Source organism: Pelobates fuscus, chromosome 10, assembly GCF_036172605.1.
Source record: "Pelobates fuscus isolate aPelFus1 chromosome 10, aPelFus1.pri, whole genome shotgun sequence".
In the NCBI taxonomy this organism is placed as follows: Eukaryota; Metazoa; Chordata; class Amphibia; order Anura; family Pelobatidae; genus Pelobates; species Pelobates fuscus.
This window is the reverse complement of record NC_086326.1, coordinates 139,868,257-139,883,714: the sequence shown is the minus strand read 5'-3', so window position 1 is coordinate 139,883,714 and position 15,458 is coordinate 139,868,257. Positions and strand designations below refer to the sequence as shown.

Genomic DNA, 15,458 nt, shown 5'->3' with positions numbered 1-15,458 from the left:
GGAGCATGCGCAGTCACTAACTGCCTTCTACTGAGCATGCGCAGTCAGTAACTGCCGAGCCCTGAGCATGCGCACTGCGCGACTCCTGGTGCTTCTTAACTACGATTCCCGTGAGAGCAGGCGGCTAATGTCAGTGACGTCACAATCCAGCGCCCATTGTGGGAGGAGCCTGGTAACAGAGAGCTGTGACAATGATTGTGTTGTGACAGGGAGCAGGAGTAGTGCGGACAGAGCTTGGCGTCTCGGATGAGGAGGGCAGGCGGGATTTACTACAGGTGAGACGGAGAATAGCGGTAAATCACATACAGGGTGTCCATGGCAGCTTGCTGTAAGGGGGACTGGCCCTGTGACTATGGGCACCCACCTGCTATATACACAATGTGTGTCTGTATAGAGAGAGACCCAGGGAAACAATGTCACAGCAAGAAATGGATTACAGGAAACAAACAGCAACACACAGAGAGATACAGTGTCAGATAACCCACATTAAAGCGGCACTGTCATGCCGAATTCCGTTTTTTTTTTAACCCCCCTCCCGCCTCAACTACATCCAATCGACCCCCTAGTCATACCCAAATGCCCCTATGCCCCCCACATTACCTATTTTTTATTCTTTATTTTCTGCCCGATCTTTATTCAGGGCGCCGCCATCTTTGTGTGGGTAGGTGAAGTCCCTGTGGGACACGTCATCTGCCCACACTAGATAGCCCTGAGATTCCCGCACATGCCCAGTGAAACACCTGGACATGCGAACGGGAATTTCACCTATTCATTCATTCATCAGACAGACGAATGAATGAATAGAAAAAATCAGACGAACAAACTAACACTGAGTATCAGTGTTAGTTTGTTCGTTCAGTTTATTACAAGGAGGGAGCTACCGGCGTGCAGCTCCCTCCTTGTAATATGTAACTATAGAAGCGTCAGGGAGCAGAGCTCCCCACCACTTCATAAGCCCCCCAGGTCCCCCCCTCACTCTATGGGGGTCAATATGACCCCCATAATAGCACAAGGGAGATTAAAATCTCCCCAATGCCCCTACTCGCTATATCGCGAGTAGGGGCATGTCCACTAAACAGTGAGCAGCCTGTGGCTGCTCACTGTAAAAAAAAAAAAAAAAAAAAAAAAAAGGGTAATAAGGGGGGGACGGGGGGCCTACTGTCCTCCCCCTCCGGCCCCCACCCCTGGACGGCGGGTGGGGGCCATAATGGGAATGAGGGGGGACCTACTGTCCTCCCCTCAGGCCCCCACCCCTGGGCGGCGGGTGGGGGCCATAATAGTAATAAGGGGGGGGGACCTACTGTCCTCCACCCCCCGGCCCCCACCCCTGGGCGGCGGGTGGGGGCCATAATAGTAATAAGGGGGGGGGGCCTACTGTCCTCCAGCCCCCGGCCCCCACCCCTGGGCGGCGGGTGGGGGCCCTAATGGAAAAAAGGGGGGGGGGACCTACTGTCCTCCCCCCGGCCCCCACCCCTGGGCGGCGGGTGGGGGCCATAATAGTAATAAGGGGGGGGGGGGGATCTACTGTCCTTCCCCCCCCCCGGCCCCCACCCCTGGGCGGCGGGTGGGGGCCATAACGATAATGGGGGGGGACCTACTGTCCTCCCCCCGCCCCCACCCCTGGGCGGCGGGTGGGGGCACTAAGTAAATTCCCCCCCCCCCCCCTCAAGGTGACTAGGGGTGCCCAAGCCCCTAGTCACCCACCCCCCACCCAAATAAAAAATGCCCCTACCTACCCCCCTCGCCCTAAAAAATAGTGAGGGGGGAATAAAATTGCTAACCTGTAAAGTAAAATTAAACTTACCATTCGACGTCTTCTTTTTTCTAAAATCTTCATTTTTCAGCCCCAAAAAAGGCCAAATAAAAAACCATCATAGCCGTCGAACTAAAAATAAAATAAAAAACCCGAGCGCAAAAAAAAAAACCCGACGAAAAAGAAAAAACCCGAGCGCACAAAAAAATAATCCATCTTCACCCATGGAGGGCTCCGCGCAGACTGAGCTCCGCAGGGCGGGGCAAGGCTTATAAAGCCTTGCCCCGCCCTGCAATTAGCCTAAGAACACTCTGATTGGTGGGTTTAAGCCAATCAGAGTGCTCTTTGTCATTTTACAAGCGTGGGAAAGTTCTTTGGAATTTTCCCACGCTTGTAAAATGACACAGAGCACTGTGATTGGATGGCTTGAAATCCATCCAATCACAGTGCTCTGTGTCATTTTACAAGCGTGGGAAAGTTCTTTGGAATTTTCCCACGCTTGTAAAATGACACAGAGCACTGTGATTGGATGGCTTGAAATCCATCCAATCACAGTGCTCTGTGTCATTTTACAAGCGTGGGAAAGTTCTTTGGAATTTTCCCACGCTTGTAAAATGACAAAGAGCACTCTGATTGGCTTAAACCCACCAATCAGAGTGTTCTTAGGCTAATTGCAGGGCGGGGCAAGGCTTTATAAGCCTTGCCCCGCCCTGCGGAGCTCAGTCTGCGCGGAGCCCTCCATGGGTGAAGATGGATTATTTTTTTGTGCGCTCGGGTTTTTTCTTTTTCGTCGGGTTTTTTTTTTTGCGCTCGGGTTTTTTATTTTATTTTTAGTTCGACGGCTATGATGGTTTTTTATTTGGCCTTTTTTGGGGCTGAAAAATGAAGATTTTAGAAAAAAGAAGACGTCGAATGGTAAGTTTAATTTTACTTTACAGGTTAGCAATTTTATTCCCCCCTCACTATTTTTTAGGGCGAGGGGGGTAGGTAGGGGCATTTTTTATTTGGGTGGGGGGTGGGTGACTAGGGGCTTGGGCACCCCTAGTCACCTTGATGGGGGGGGGGGGGGAATTTACTTAGTGCCCCCACCCGCCGCCCAGGGGTGGGGGCGGGGGGAGGACAGTAGGTCCCCCCCCCATTATCGTTATGGCCCCCACCCGCCGCCCAGGGGTGGGGGCCGGGGGGGAGGACAGTAGGTCCCCCCCCCCTTTTTTCCATTAGGGCCCCCACCCGCCGCCCAGGGGTGGGGGCCGGGGGCTGGAGGACAGTAGGTCCCCCCCCCTTATTACTATTATGGCCCCCACCCGCCGCCCAGGGGTGGGGGCCGGGGGGGAGGACAGTAGGTCCCCCCCCCCTTTTTTCCATTAGGGCCCCCACCCGCCGCCCAGGGGTGGGGGCCGGGGGCTGGAGGACAGTAGGTCCCCCCCCCTTATTACTATTATGGCCCCCACCCGCCGCCCAGGGGTGGGGGCCGGGGGGGGAGGACAGTAGGTCCCCCCCCCCCTATTACTATTATGGCCCCCACCCGCCGCCCAGGGGTGGGGGCCGGGGGGTGGAGGACAGTAGGTCCCCCCCCCCCTTATTACTATTATGGCCCCCACCCGCCGGCAAGGGGTGGGGGCCGGGGGGGAGGACAGTAGGTCCCCCCCCCCCTACTACTATTATGGCCCCCACCCGCCGCCCAGGGGTGGGGGCCGGGGGGGAGGACAGTAGGTCCCCCCCCCCCTCATTATCTTTATGGCCCCCACCCACCGCTCAGGGGTGGGGGCCGGGGGGGGGGGGGACAATAGGTCTCCCTCCCTTATTTTACTTTACGGCCCCCACCCGTCATTTAGGGGTGGGGGGCAATATTTTTTTTCTTTTTTTTCTACAGTGAGCAGCCACAGGCTGCTCACTGCTTACTAGACATGCCCCTACTCGCGGTATAGCGAGTAGGGGCATATTATTTACTAATACCAAGTCATTTTTACTTGGTGTTAGTAAATTTGGCTGAAAGACCAATTCAGGTCTTTCAGCCTTTTAGTAGATAGCTCCCTGATACCGTGGGAATTAGGGAGTTATCTACTAAGCGGCTGCAAGATGCAGCCACAGCAATGAATAGGATCGGAGTTTCATTCATTTGAATGAAATTCCGATCCGAACAAAGTACCGAATTGCATCCTAACACCAATGGAGAAACAGTGCTCATTCTGTTAGGATGCAATTCGGCAGTTTTGCCGGCGTTCTGTCTAAGTGACAGGACTTTCGGCAATACTGACAGGAAGTATTGTGGGAACTGGGAGGAAAGCTAGGGATCATGGGAAAATTGCTCTGACCAGCGGAAATGAAGCACACTTTGCTCCTCCGCTGGTCAGAGCTGGTCAAGCGGAGGAATCCCATAAGACAAAGAGTCCCTACTTTGTCTTATGGTTTTAAAGAAAACTAAAGAAGACAGGAAGAAAAGAATAACAGATCCTGAGAGAGGGGGAGAAGAGGAAGAGATTGAGGAAAGGTAAGTTCGGCATGACAGTGCCGCTTTAAAGGAGAGCATAGCACATTGTATGAATAACCCCCCCCCCCCCCACCCACACATTGTATGAATAACCCCCCACCCACACATTGTATGAATAACCCCCCACACACACATTGTATGAATAACCCCCCCACACATTGTATGAATAAGCCCCCCCCACATTGTATGAATAAGCCCCCCCCACATTGTATGAATAAGCCCCCCCCACATTGTATGAATAACCCCCCCCCCCACATTGTATGAATAACTCCCCCACATTGTATGAATAACTCCCCCACATTGTATGAATAACTCCCCCCACATTGTATGAATAACTCCCCCCACATTGTATGAATAACTCCCCCCACATTGTATGAATAACTCCCCCCACATTGTATGAATAACTCCCCCCACATTGTATGAATAACTCCCCCCACATTGTATGAATAACTCCCCCCACATTGTATGAATAACCTCCCCCCACATTGTATGAATAACTCCCCCACATTGTATGAATAACCCGCCCGATATTGTATGAATAACCCGCCCGATATTGTATGAATAACTCCCCCCACATTGTATGAATAACTCCCCCCACATTGTATGAATAACCCCCCCACATTGTAATAATAACTCTCCCCCCCACATTGTAATAATAACTCTCCCCCCCACATTGTAATAATAACTCTCCCCCCCACATTGTATGAATAACCCCCCCACATTGTAATAATAACTCTCCCCCCCACATTGTATGAATAACCCCCCCACATTGTAATAATAACTCTCCCCCCCCCCCCACATTGTATAAATAACCCCCTGGGCTCTGCACACCTCCCCCCCCCCCCCCCCCACCCTCCCCCCCCTTCTCTATAGTGACACATATTTAACTCTTTTTTTTTTTTTTTTTCATATACAATGTGCTGTGTTAGGCACTTCACCTCTCTGCTCCTGTTTATTTCCTTATTCCCACCAAGACATTTCTTACTGCGACATTGTTTTCATGGACCCTTTTCTGCTTTATTTTGTGTATTTCTGTTGTTCACAGATTTGTTGTTTTTAATGCAAAATATGTGACTTCTCTTTCCAACAAGTCATACCGTCGATGTTGGATACCCAGGTAGGAAAAGGCTCCAATATATATAAGGCGGAGCAATGTTTTTATTCAGAAGGAAATCGCACATGCAAAGCCGACAAAGCACTTTACACCCATAACCCCATCGGTTTTGTTTCTACTCCTCCATTGTGTGCCCTGTGTGTTCCTGCAGTTTGCTGGATTGTGACACCATCTGCCCAAATAATATACATTTAAAATAAATGGAGCACCACATGAAAAACAGATTAACAAATTATATGTAATTTTCAATGTTTTATTGTTTGATGTAATTTCCAGACATATGACGGTTCCCATTTAATCCCAGAGATGATTGATAAGGTGTCCTGCAGCCCATAGTTCTCAATGAAGGATGACGATGGGTAAGTTTATGGGATAATGTAAAATGTGAATTTTAAATAATTAGTTTTGCCACATTGTATTGATGAATTTGTTGATCCCTAGTAATATTGGTAATGTTTTCATGTGTCTGCTATTGGAGATAGCTGAGAATTAACTTTTTTTTCCCTCCTACTGCAGAGCGCTTCCTCATTCACCCTGTGATAATTTACTGAACCATGATAAATCACCATGAGAAGATATTTGCTTTCACACTGAAAATCCCCCTCCCTGCTGACTGGAGAGGTGATGAATTCTGGGAATTGTCTGTCTACAAATTCTATCAGCTCAGCTACCTCTGTCAGTAGAGTATAAGTGGTTAACTCCAAAATCAACTCCCCCGTCCATTCTTTTGAAGTTGATACAATTCATAATAAGTTGGGTCCTGATAACATATAGACCACAGAAGGTGCTTGAAAACCGGTGACAAACCTGTGTATTTTTCTTGGTAAAATAATCTTATATTATCCGGACTCACAATTTCCACTTGGCAAAACCGAATGAAAATGTAGCCCTAGATAGTAGAAATTGACCTGTGATGAATGTCCATAGACCCTCCAGGTTTGTAGTGGTGAGTAACGTTTACTGCCTGGCTAGCTGCGTAGGACTTTGAATTTAAATCCCTGAATTAAATTAGCCGCTCAGGGCACTCTGAGTAGATAATTTGGGGAACCATGCTTAATGTGTTATCAAACTATTGGAAATCCTGAAGCAGTAGACTGCTGGCAGGTAAGTTTGAAGAATGAAAGTTTTTGGAAAATGTGCATGTTTTAGAAGAGTTTATTTGGTAAAAATGGAGCTCCTTTGTTTATCCCCAACTTATTTTTATTCGCAAGGCCACTAGATGGCACTGCTAATTCACAAGTAATGATGTATTAATAGGAAGATACAATTTAGTTTTGATACATTCTGGGAGAAACTTTAAAGTGCCAATCGAATGTGGTGATCAGCCAGTAGAATGCCTCTCATAGGGAAGCATTACACTAATGTTTTCCTATGAAGCACTCACTTTATTGCCAGGAGGTTGTTCCTAAATTGGTTCATACAAGTGGCGATTTCTCTCGAATTCTGCACTTTTATGGATTGGGAGGTGTAGTTAACCCCTAAAGCATTGTCCATTGAACAAGCATTAAATTGCAGCTATACATTGTGCTAGCAGAAATGCACACATTGAAATTGTAACATTTTATTATTTTATTGAGGCAATTATCGTAGTGTACACTTATGTTGTAATTGAGTATAGCAATCATGTTTACATGAGGTTTCAAAAAGTCACATTTTTTAACAAGTAAACTTACCAAAATCTACAATCCTTCCAGAACTCATGATTCTACTAATTGGTTGGTTGGTTCTTTTAATTCCACATCCAAACTAATTCTGTGGGCCTGCCATCTCTGTAAGATTTTTTTTTTGTTTTTATTATTTTGTGACATGGACTCCATCCAATCCATTCTGAAAGTGTGGAATAACCTTTTTATTTTCTCACACTGACACACATCGCACTTACTTGCCCATTGGATTGATTGATTCTCCCTATTCTACAAGGAGGAAGAGGAAATGGGAGTTGCACCTTTATGTGCCTGGTATCTATTGGGAAGCACACTCTGTTACTGCATTAGCAAGCAGTTCTTTCTCAGCCCCTCTAAGTCCCATCCCTGATGGGGTGTGAGGTAAGATGCCATATCACCTTCTACATGTACTGGCAGTCAGGGAGACTAAGATGTTTATTCACTAAAGTCAGATTGCTAAATAATTCCAGGACAATTTGGGACATTTACAGACAAACAGCAGATTAACAGGGTTAAATCTCAGTCCTTACACGACACTAGCTCATCCTACAAGGGGATGTGTTGAATACTTATAGTGAAGCTCAGTAACAATTTAAGAATGTTACTGACAACTAGCAGTTAACACTTTATAGATTAATAGTTTTATATGTATTGCACTCTTGCTTTTGACATATTTCGAAGCACCCTGAAGCCAAGCATTATGAAAACTCAGAACGATTGCGTCTCCAGTGTAAGCATTTAATCGTAGGCCAATAATATCTGCAAACTGACAGCTAACATTGAACATTTGGAGTGATTCAACTGTCTTGCTTTCCCTTTCCAACAGACCGATCAAATTCCCCAACTTCCCTGGAAGTATTTCACACTTATTCATCATATCATATTGTATAAACAATTTAGAGGTAATAAAATAATTGTGAGCCCAAACCCTTTATAATGAATACACCTAGAAAGGAACTGATTAGCTATGTTGGAGAGACATCCATTGCCCTTGTTGCAGGAACTCTTCCAGATGCTGACATATATTTGCCCACAAGTCAAGCACAGAAAAACTACCTATCGGCTCATGTAAAAGAGGAGTAATCATGTTATGAAAGAAATAGCAAAGAGATTGACATTTATACACACACAGACAATGTACAGACACAATTTACATCTGTTTCTATGAAGGAGGAATCGGCTTCATGGGAAGAAGAGAATCTCACTGGCAATATTTATACATCAACAGAACATACACAGACCGAATATACATCTACTCAAATTAAGAAGGAACCAGCCTCGATGGAAGCAGTAAATCTTACAGACTCGGATAGGTGTACACACCCAGACAACTCACAGGACTTTTTAGCAACAAGTGGAGAAGAAGTTGTAGATATTAATGCACCCACGGAATATGTGCAGGCAGAAGTACCCACACTTATAAGAAAGGAATCACTCTCATGTAGAGAGTGGCATTTGTAAGACCACAACACATGCACAGACCGATTATACAGCTAAGAAAGTGAACATTGATACACAAACAGTACATTGTAATCTCTTGGTAATGAATGCAGTCAGTGTGGTGAAGACTTTGACAAAGGACCAGCTTTCCTAACTCATCAACTGACGCACAACCCTCTGCGAACGTACAGCTGTTCTGAGTGTCAGAACTACTTCACAAGCTATTTAAATTTTGTTAAACATCGGAGGCTTCACAGAGGACAGAAAGAGCTCTGCCCAGAATGTGGAAAACACTTTTCTTCTAAATCAAATCTGGCAGCACACTACAAAATTCACACTGGGGAGAAGCCATTCTCTTGCTCCATATGTGGAAAAGGTTTTATTAACCAAGCACATCTTATTAGGCATGAGAGATGTCACACAGGAGAAAAAACATTTTCATGTCCTCTATGTGGGAATGTTTTTACTAATCGGGCACATCTTATTAGAGATGAAAGGAGTCACACAGGAGAAAAACCATATACATGCTCAGAATGTGGGAAATGTTTTACTAGTAGGTCAAGTTTTATTTCACATCAGAGGAACCACACAGGAGAGAAACCATTCTCTTGTTTTACAAATCAACCAGATCGTAATAAACATCATAGCGTACATACTAGAGAGAAACCGTTCTCCTGCTCTCAGTGTGGGAAATGTTTCACCCAAAGCTCCCATCTTGTTCGACATCAAAGGAGTCACACAGGGGAGAAACCATTCTTATGTTCTGTGTGTGAGAAACGGTTTAGTTTAAATGAAAATCTCGTTACACACCAGAGGATTCACATAGGAGTGCAGCCGTTTTCTTGTTCCATATGTGGGAAAAGTTTCTCCAGTAAATCTAATTTTCTTACACACGAGAGAAGCCATTTCCTTGTTCTGTGTGTGGAAAATGTTTCACTAATCAGTCAGATCTTCTTAAACATGAAAGGATTCACACAAGAGAGAAGCCTTTCTCATGCACTGAATGTGGAAAATATTTTACCCAAAGCTCTCATAGTTACATAGTTACATAGTTAGATAGCTGAAAAGAGACTTGCGTCCATCAAGTTCAGCCTTCCTCATATTTGTTTTTTGCTGTTGATCCAAAAGGCAAAAAAAAAAAACACCCCAGTTTGAAGCACAATTTTGCAACAAGCTAGGACGAAAAAATTCCTTCTTGACCCCAGAATGGCAGTCAGATTTATCCTTGAATCAAGCAGTTATTACCCTACATTGAAAGATTATATCCTTGAATATTCTGTCTTTGCAAGTATGCATCTAGTAGCTGTTTGAACATCTGTATGGACTCTGATAAAACCACTTCTTCAGGCAGAGAATTCCACATCCTGATTGTTCTTACAGTAAAAAAACCTTTCCTTTGCCTTAAACGAAATCTTCTTTCTTCCAGTCTAAACGCATGGCCTCGTGTCCTATGTAAAGTCCGGTTTGTGAATAGATTTCCACACAATGGTTTGTATTGGCCCCGAATATATTTGTATAATGTTATCATATCTCCTCTCAGGCGACGTTTTTCTAAACTATATAGGTTTAAATTTGTTAACCTTTCTTCATAGCTGATATGTTCCATTCCTTTTATTAATTTTGTAGCCCGCCTCTGCACTTTTTCTCTCGCCTTGTTCGACATCAAATGAGACACACAGGTGAAAAACCGTTTTCCTGTTCTGACTGTGGAAAAAGCTTTACAATTAAATCTAATTTTCTTCGACACCTGAGGAGTCACAGAAAGGAAAAAACATTCTCGTGCTCTGAATGTGGGAAACAGTTACACTGTTAAAATAAATCTTATTAGTCATCAAACGATTCACAAAAGTGAAACATCTGTGTAAATAAACCAGATTTATTATTTTCAAATTTGTTATGCTCTCCATCTTCTGAGTTGTTAAAAAAAAAAAAGTCTGTTGTAAAAATATATATATCCAGCAATATAATATATTTAAATCTATAATTTTTTTTTCTTATTTTTCAATAAAAAGAAATGAAATGAGGTACAACTTTCTCTGGACTCTTAACGTATGTTTCTATAACACGTGTCCCTTGTCTGTGCTATTATTTTTCCTTTTTTTGCATATTTATGGATAATTCTGTTTACGTTTTAGTGATGGTTTCTATTTATTAATTAATAGTTACTAGAATGTCCTGCGCTGTGATCAGGTAAGTAAATAAAGGGTTTTTATCCCTTTATTGGTGGGGGGCCGTAAGGGAGGGAGGAGGTAGAGGGAGCTATTGTCCTAGGTATAAATGTTTTTCTGCCTAGCATGCTGATAAGTCACATTGATCATCATAATCTGATATTGAGGTTGGAGTGCCATCTAGTGGTGTCTCAGCATAGCATAGACTAGAGGAGCAACATGATTAAAAAGGAAACTAAATTGCAATATTTCTTTTTTTTTTTTTTTAAACTATTTAACCCTTGGCTGCAGCCATTGCAAGCCCTCCCCTCTTTCCCTGGCACAGATTTTCTCATTGAGTAGTCTCTGTGCTGGAGTCGCGAACACACACAGGACCCTGGCTTTCCAATGCTTCTCAATGAGCTGTAGTACATGCTCTTGCTTAGCTTGCAAGTGTAAGAAAATATCCCTGGTTGGCAGATTACATAAACATAACGCACTTAAAACGGCTCTGTAATGGCAGCACTCGATTAGTTTTTGTGTTTTCTTTGCCCACTCCCCCCCCCCCCCCCATAACTATCTTTTTATTAGTTTCGTCAAGGTGCCAGATTTCTTACCTATGCGCCGCCATCTTTTTGGCACTGTCAAAATACCCTAGTCCTCTTCTCTTCTCCATGTATGCCCACAGGAGGCTCTTAGAAAGGATGACAGATGGTCCTCCTAGGCATCGAAGGAAGGACTGGATAGAAAGGCGAGTATTCTGGGAAGCATTTACTTGTCAAAGGAAGTTGAGCTTACTTAAGCTCCACACTTTGTCAAAAATTGTCAGGTGTAGCAGAAATGCATGAGACAAAGTAAGTCCTCCTTTGTTTTATGTTTTTAAACAGAAATGAAGAATGGATTTTGATAAAGGAAATAATTGAAGTAAGGTAAGTTTAGGGTGACATAGCCACTGTATGTAAGTGAAGTATTCCTTTAAATACGATTTGAATGCATTTGATAGTGTTTTGACTTGCATGCCCAAATATAGTTTTTGCACAAATAAAACACAAATGTTTTGCAGAATGCTGCACCGTAAGCCCGCCTGCTTAGCCTGTCACTCCACAAAAATACTTCCTTTTTAAATGTAATACACAACTCAGCCATTGACAGTACTGAATGATCTGAATTGCAAAGCACCCTGCATTAGAAGTACAGGACACCGAGAGAGACATGCAGCAAGGATATCACTACTTCTTTCTCTTTCTTTTTTTCTGACTTTTTGCAGACAGATTATGAATTAAAAGCAGCTCACTCAGTGCTGTTGTGCTGAGCTGTGTACATACAGTTGATTTGATTACAACATTCCTATATCAGGCATTGCTCCAAATGTTCATTTGATAGGTTTCAGTCTCATATTCATATTTTTCTCCACATACAAATCTAATTAATTGCTAGATCCTGATCCCCTGCTTTCTAACCCACTCCAAATTGACATATTGCCTTTGACCTTAAATGGGCACTATAGTCACCAAAACAACTTTAGCTTAATGAAGCAGTTACTATTATAATTTAAAGAAAAATCCATGCACAATAACCACTACAGCTTTGTGTAGTGGTTATGGTGCCATGAGTGCCGGGACCCCCTCCCAGAGTAAGTAGTCAAACCGTTTAAGAACAGTTACCTGGAATCTGCTGGGATATGGGGCTGTAGTAAGGCATTGGAGCAGTGGTGTAATGTGAGGGGTGCAGTGTGTGTAAATTTGTACGGTGTGTGGGGGGCAGTATGTGTATGGGTGGGCAGTGTATATGTGTGTGGTGCAATGTGTGAATGTGTATGGTGTGTGTGTATGGGGGGCAGTGTATGTGTATGGGGGACTGTATGTGTGTGGGGGGGGGACTGTGTGTGTGTGTGTATGGGGGACTGTATGTGTATCAATATGTGTGGGGGGCAGTGTGTGTATGGGGGAGCAGTGTATGTGTGTATGGATGACAGTGTATGTGTGTGGGGGCAGTGTATGTGTGTGTATTGGGGGACAGTGTATATGTGGTGGGGGGCAGTGCGTGTATGGGGGGCTGTGTGTGGGGGGGGCAGTGTGTGTATTGGGAGACAGTGTATGGGGGCAGTGTGTGTGTGTGTGTGTGGTGAGGAGGGTAGGGGGTCTTTTTGATTAAAAAAATAAAGCATTTATAAAATGAAATACATTTATGTCCCCCCTCCCAGTGTGTGTATGGGGGCTGTGTGTGTGGGGACAGTGTGTGTGGTGGGGGCTGTGTATGTATGTGTGTGTGTGGGGGCAGTGTGTGTATTGGGAGACAGTGTATGGGGGGCAGTGTGTGTGTGTGTGTGTGGTGAGGAGGGTAGGGGGTCTTTTTGATTAAAAAATAAAGCATTTATAAAATGAAATACATTTATGTCCCCCCTCCCAGTGTGTGTATGGGGGCTGTGTGTGTGGGGACAGTGTGTGTGGTGGGGGCTGTGTATGTATGTGTGTGTGGGGGGGCAGTGTGTGTATTGGGAGGCAGTGTATGTATGGGGGTAATGTGTGAATGTGTGGTGAGGAGGGTAGGGGGGCTTTTTGATTAAAAAAAATAAAGCATTTATAAAATGAAATACATTTATGTCCCCCCTCCCAGTGTGTGTATGGGGGCTGTGTGTGTGGAGACAGTGTGTGTATGGGGAGCAGTGTATGTGTTGTGGGGACAGTGTGTGTATGGGGGGCAGTGTATGTGTTGTGGGGGCTGTGTATGTGTGTGGGGAGGCAGTGTCTGTATGGGGGGCAGTTTATGTGTGTGGGGGCAGTGTGTGTATTGGGAGGCAGTGTATGTGTGTGGGGGCAGTGTGTGTATGGGGGGCAGTGTATGTGTGTGTGGGGGGCAGTGTGTGTATTGGGGGGCTGTGTATGTGTGTTGGGGGCAGTGTATGTGTGTGGGGGCAGTGTGTGTATGGGGGAACCGTGTGTGTGTGGGGGGGGGCAGTGTGTGGGCATTGTGTGTATGGGGGGCTGTGTGTGTGTATGGGGGCTGTGTGTGTGTGGGGACAGTGTGTGTGGTGGGGGCAGTGTGTGTATTGGGAGGCAGTGTATGTATGGGGGTAATGTGTGAATGTGTGGTGAGGAGGGTAGGGGGGCTTTTTGATTAAAAAAAATAAAGCATTTATAAAATGAAATACATTTATGTCCCCCCTCCCTGTGTGTGTATGGGGGCTGTGTGTGTGGGGACAGTGTGTGTATGGGGGGCAGTGTATGTGTTGTGGGGGCTGTGTATGTGTGTGGGGAGGCAGTGTCTGTATGGGGGCAGTGTGTGTGGGGGCAGTTTGTGTGTGTGTGGGGGCAGTGTGTGTATGGGGGGCAGTGTATGTGTGTGTGTGAGGCAGTGTGTGTATTGGGGGGCTGTGTATGTGTGTTGGGGGGCAGTGTATGTGTGTTGGGGGGCAGTGTGTGTATGGGGGAACCGTGTATGTGTGTGTGTGTGTGGGCATTGTGTGTATGGGGGGCTGTGTGTGTGTGGGGGCAGTGTATGTGTGTATGGGGGCTGTGTGTGTGTATGGGGGGGCAGTGTGTGTATTGGGGGGCTGTGTATGTGTGTATGGGGGGCAGTGTAAGTGTGTGGAGGGGCAGTGTGTGTATGGGGGACAGTGTATGGGGGGCTGTGTGTGTATGGGGGGCAGTGTATGTGTATGGGGGGGGTAATGTGTGAATGTGTGGTGAGGAGGGTAAGGGGGCTTTTTGATTAAAAAAATAAAGCATTTATAAAATGAAATACATTTATGTCCCCCCTCCCAGTGTGTGTATGGGGGCTGTGTGTGTGTGTGTGGGGGGGCAGTGTGTGTGTGGGGGGGGCAGTGTGTGTGTGTGTGGGCAGTGTGTGTATGGGGGGGCAGTGTGTGTATTGGGGGGCTGTGTATGTGTGTATGGGGGGGCAGTGTGTGTATGGGGGACAGTGTATGGGGGGCAGTGTATGTGTATGGGGGGGGGGTAATGTGTGAATGTGTGGTGAGGAGGGTAAGGGGGCTTTTTGATTAAAAAAAATAAAGCATTTATAAAATGAAATACATTTATGTCCCAGTGTGTGTATGGGGGCTGTGTGTGTGGGGACAGTGTGTGTATTGGGGGACAGAGTATGTGTGGTGGGGGCTGTGTATGTGTGTGTGGGGGCAGTGTGTGTATTGGGAGGCAGTCATAGGCGTGCGCAGCCTATTGTATAAGGGTGTGCACCCTAAAGCACAAAAACACACGCCGTATATATATATATATATATATATATATATATACTGCTGTGTGTGTGTGAGGGCGCTGTGTGTGAGGGCGCTGTGTGTGTAAGGGCGCTGTATGCGTGTGTAAGGGTGCTTTTAGTGTGTATATGTGAGGGTTGTGTGTGTGTGTAAGGGCGCTGTGTGTGTGTGTGTAAGGGCGCTGTGTGTGTGTGTGTGTAAGGGTGCTGTGTGTGTGTGTAAGGGTGCTGTGTGTGTGTGTGTAAGGGTGCTGTTAGTGTGTATATGTGAGGGTGCTGTTAGTGTGTGTGTGTGTGTAAGGGTGCTGTGTGTGTATGTGTAAGGGTGATGTGTGTGTGGGGGTGCTGTTTGTGTGCTGTATGTGGGTGCTGTGTGTGTGCTGTATGTTTGGGGGATTGTGTGTATTGTGTGGGGGCCGTTTGGTAAATATCCCCCCTCCCTTCTTACCTTATGTAGGGAGGGGGGACCTTGCTGCTGCTGCCTTCCCTGGTGGTCCAGTGGAGGTGGGGGCAGATTTCTTAATATCCCCCCTCCCTTCTTACATTATGCCTGGGAGGGGGGATCACTTCTGCTGCTGCCTTCCCTGGTGGTCCAGTGGAGAGTGAACTCTAGCCTTGCAGGCTAGAGTTCACTCTT

The 15,458-nt window shown here is 45.8% G+C and overlaps 1 protein-coding gene and 1 long non-coding RNA gene across 2 annotated transcripts; both read left to right on the top strand.

Moving 5' to 3' along the window:
* The first annotated feature begins 153 nt into the window (after nucleotides 1-153).
* Nucleotides 154-6,831, top strand: LOC134574597 (uncharacterized). The gene is made up of 3 exons (XR_010085469.1): nucleotides 154-275; nucleotides 5,635-5,717; nucleotides 5,875-6,831. It is a non-coding gene; the product is annotated as an uncharacterized LOC134574597 (long non-coding RNA).
* Nucleotides 6,832-7,958: 1,127 nt separating this feature from the next.
* LOC134574809 (zinc finger protein 501-like) lies at nucleotides 7,959-9,506 on the top strand. Its single transcript, XM_063433875.1, has 3 exons — nucleotides 7,959-8,090; nucleotides 8,193-8,479; nucleotides 8,576-9,506. Exons 1-3 carry the CDS (start codon nucleotides 7,959-7,961, stop codon nucleotides 9,504-9,506), a joined length of 1,350 nt encoding a protein of 449 aa, XP_063289945.1.
* Nucleotides 9,507-15,458: the final 5,952 nt, after the last annotated feature.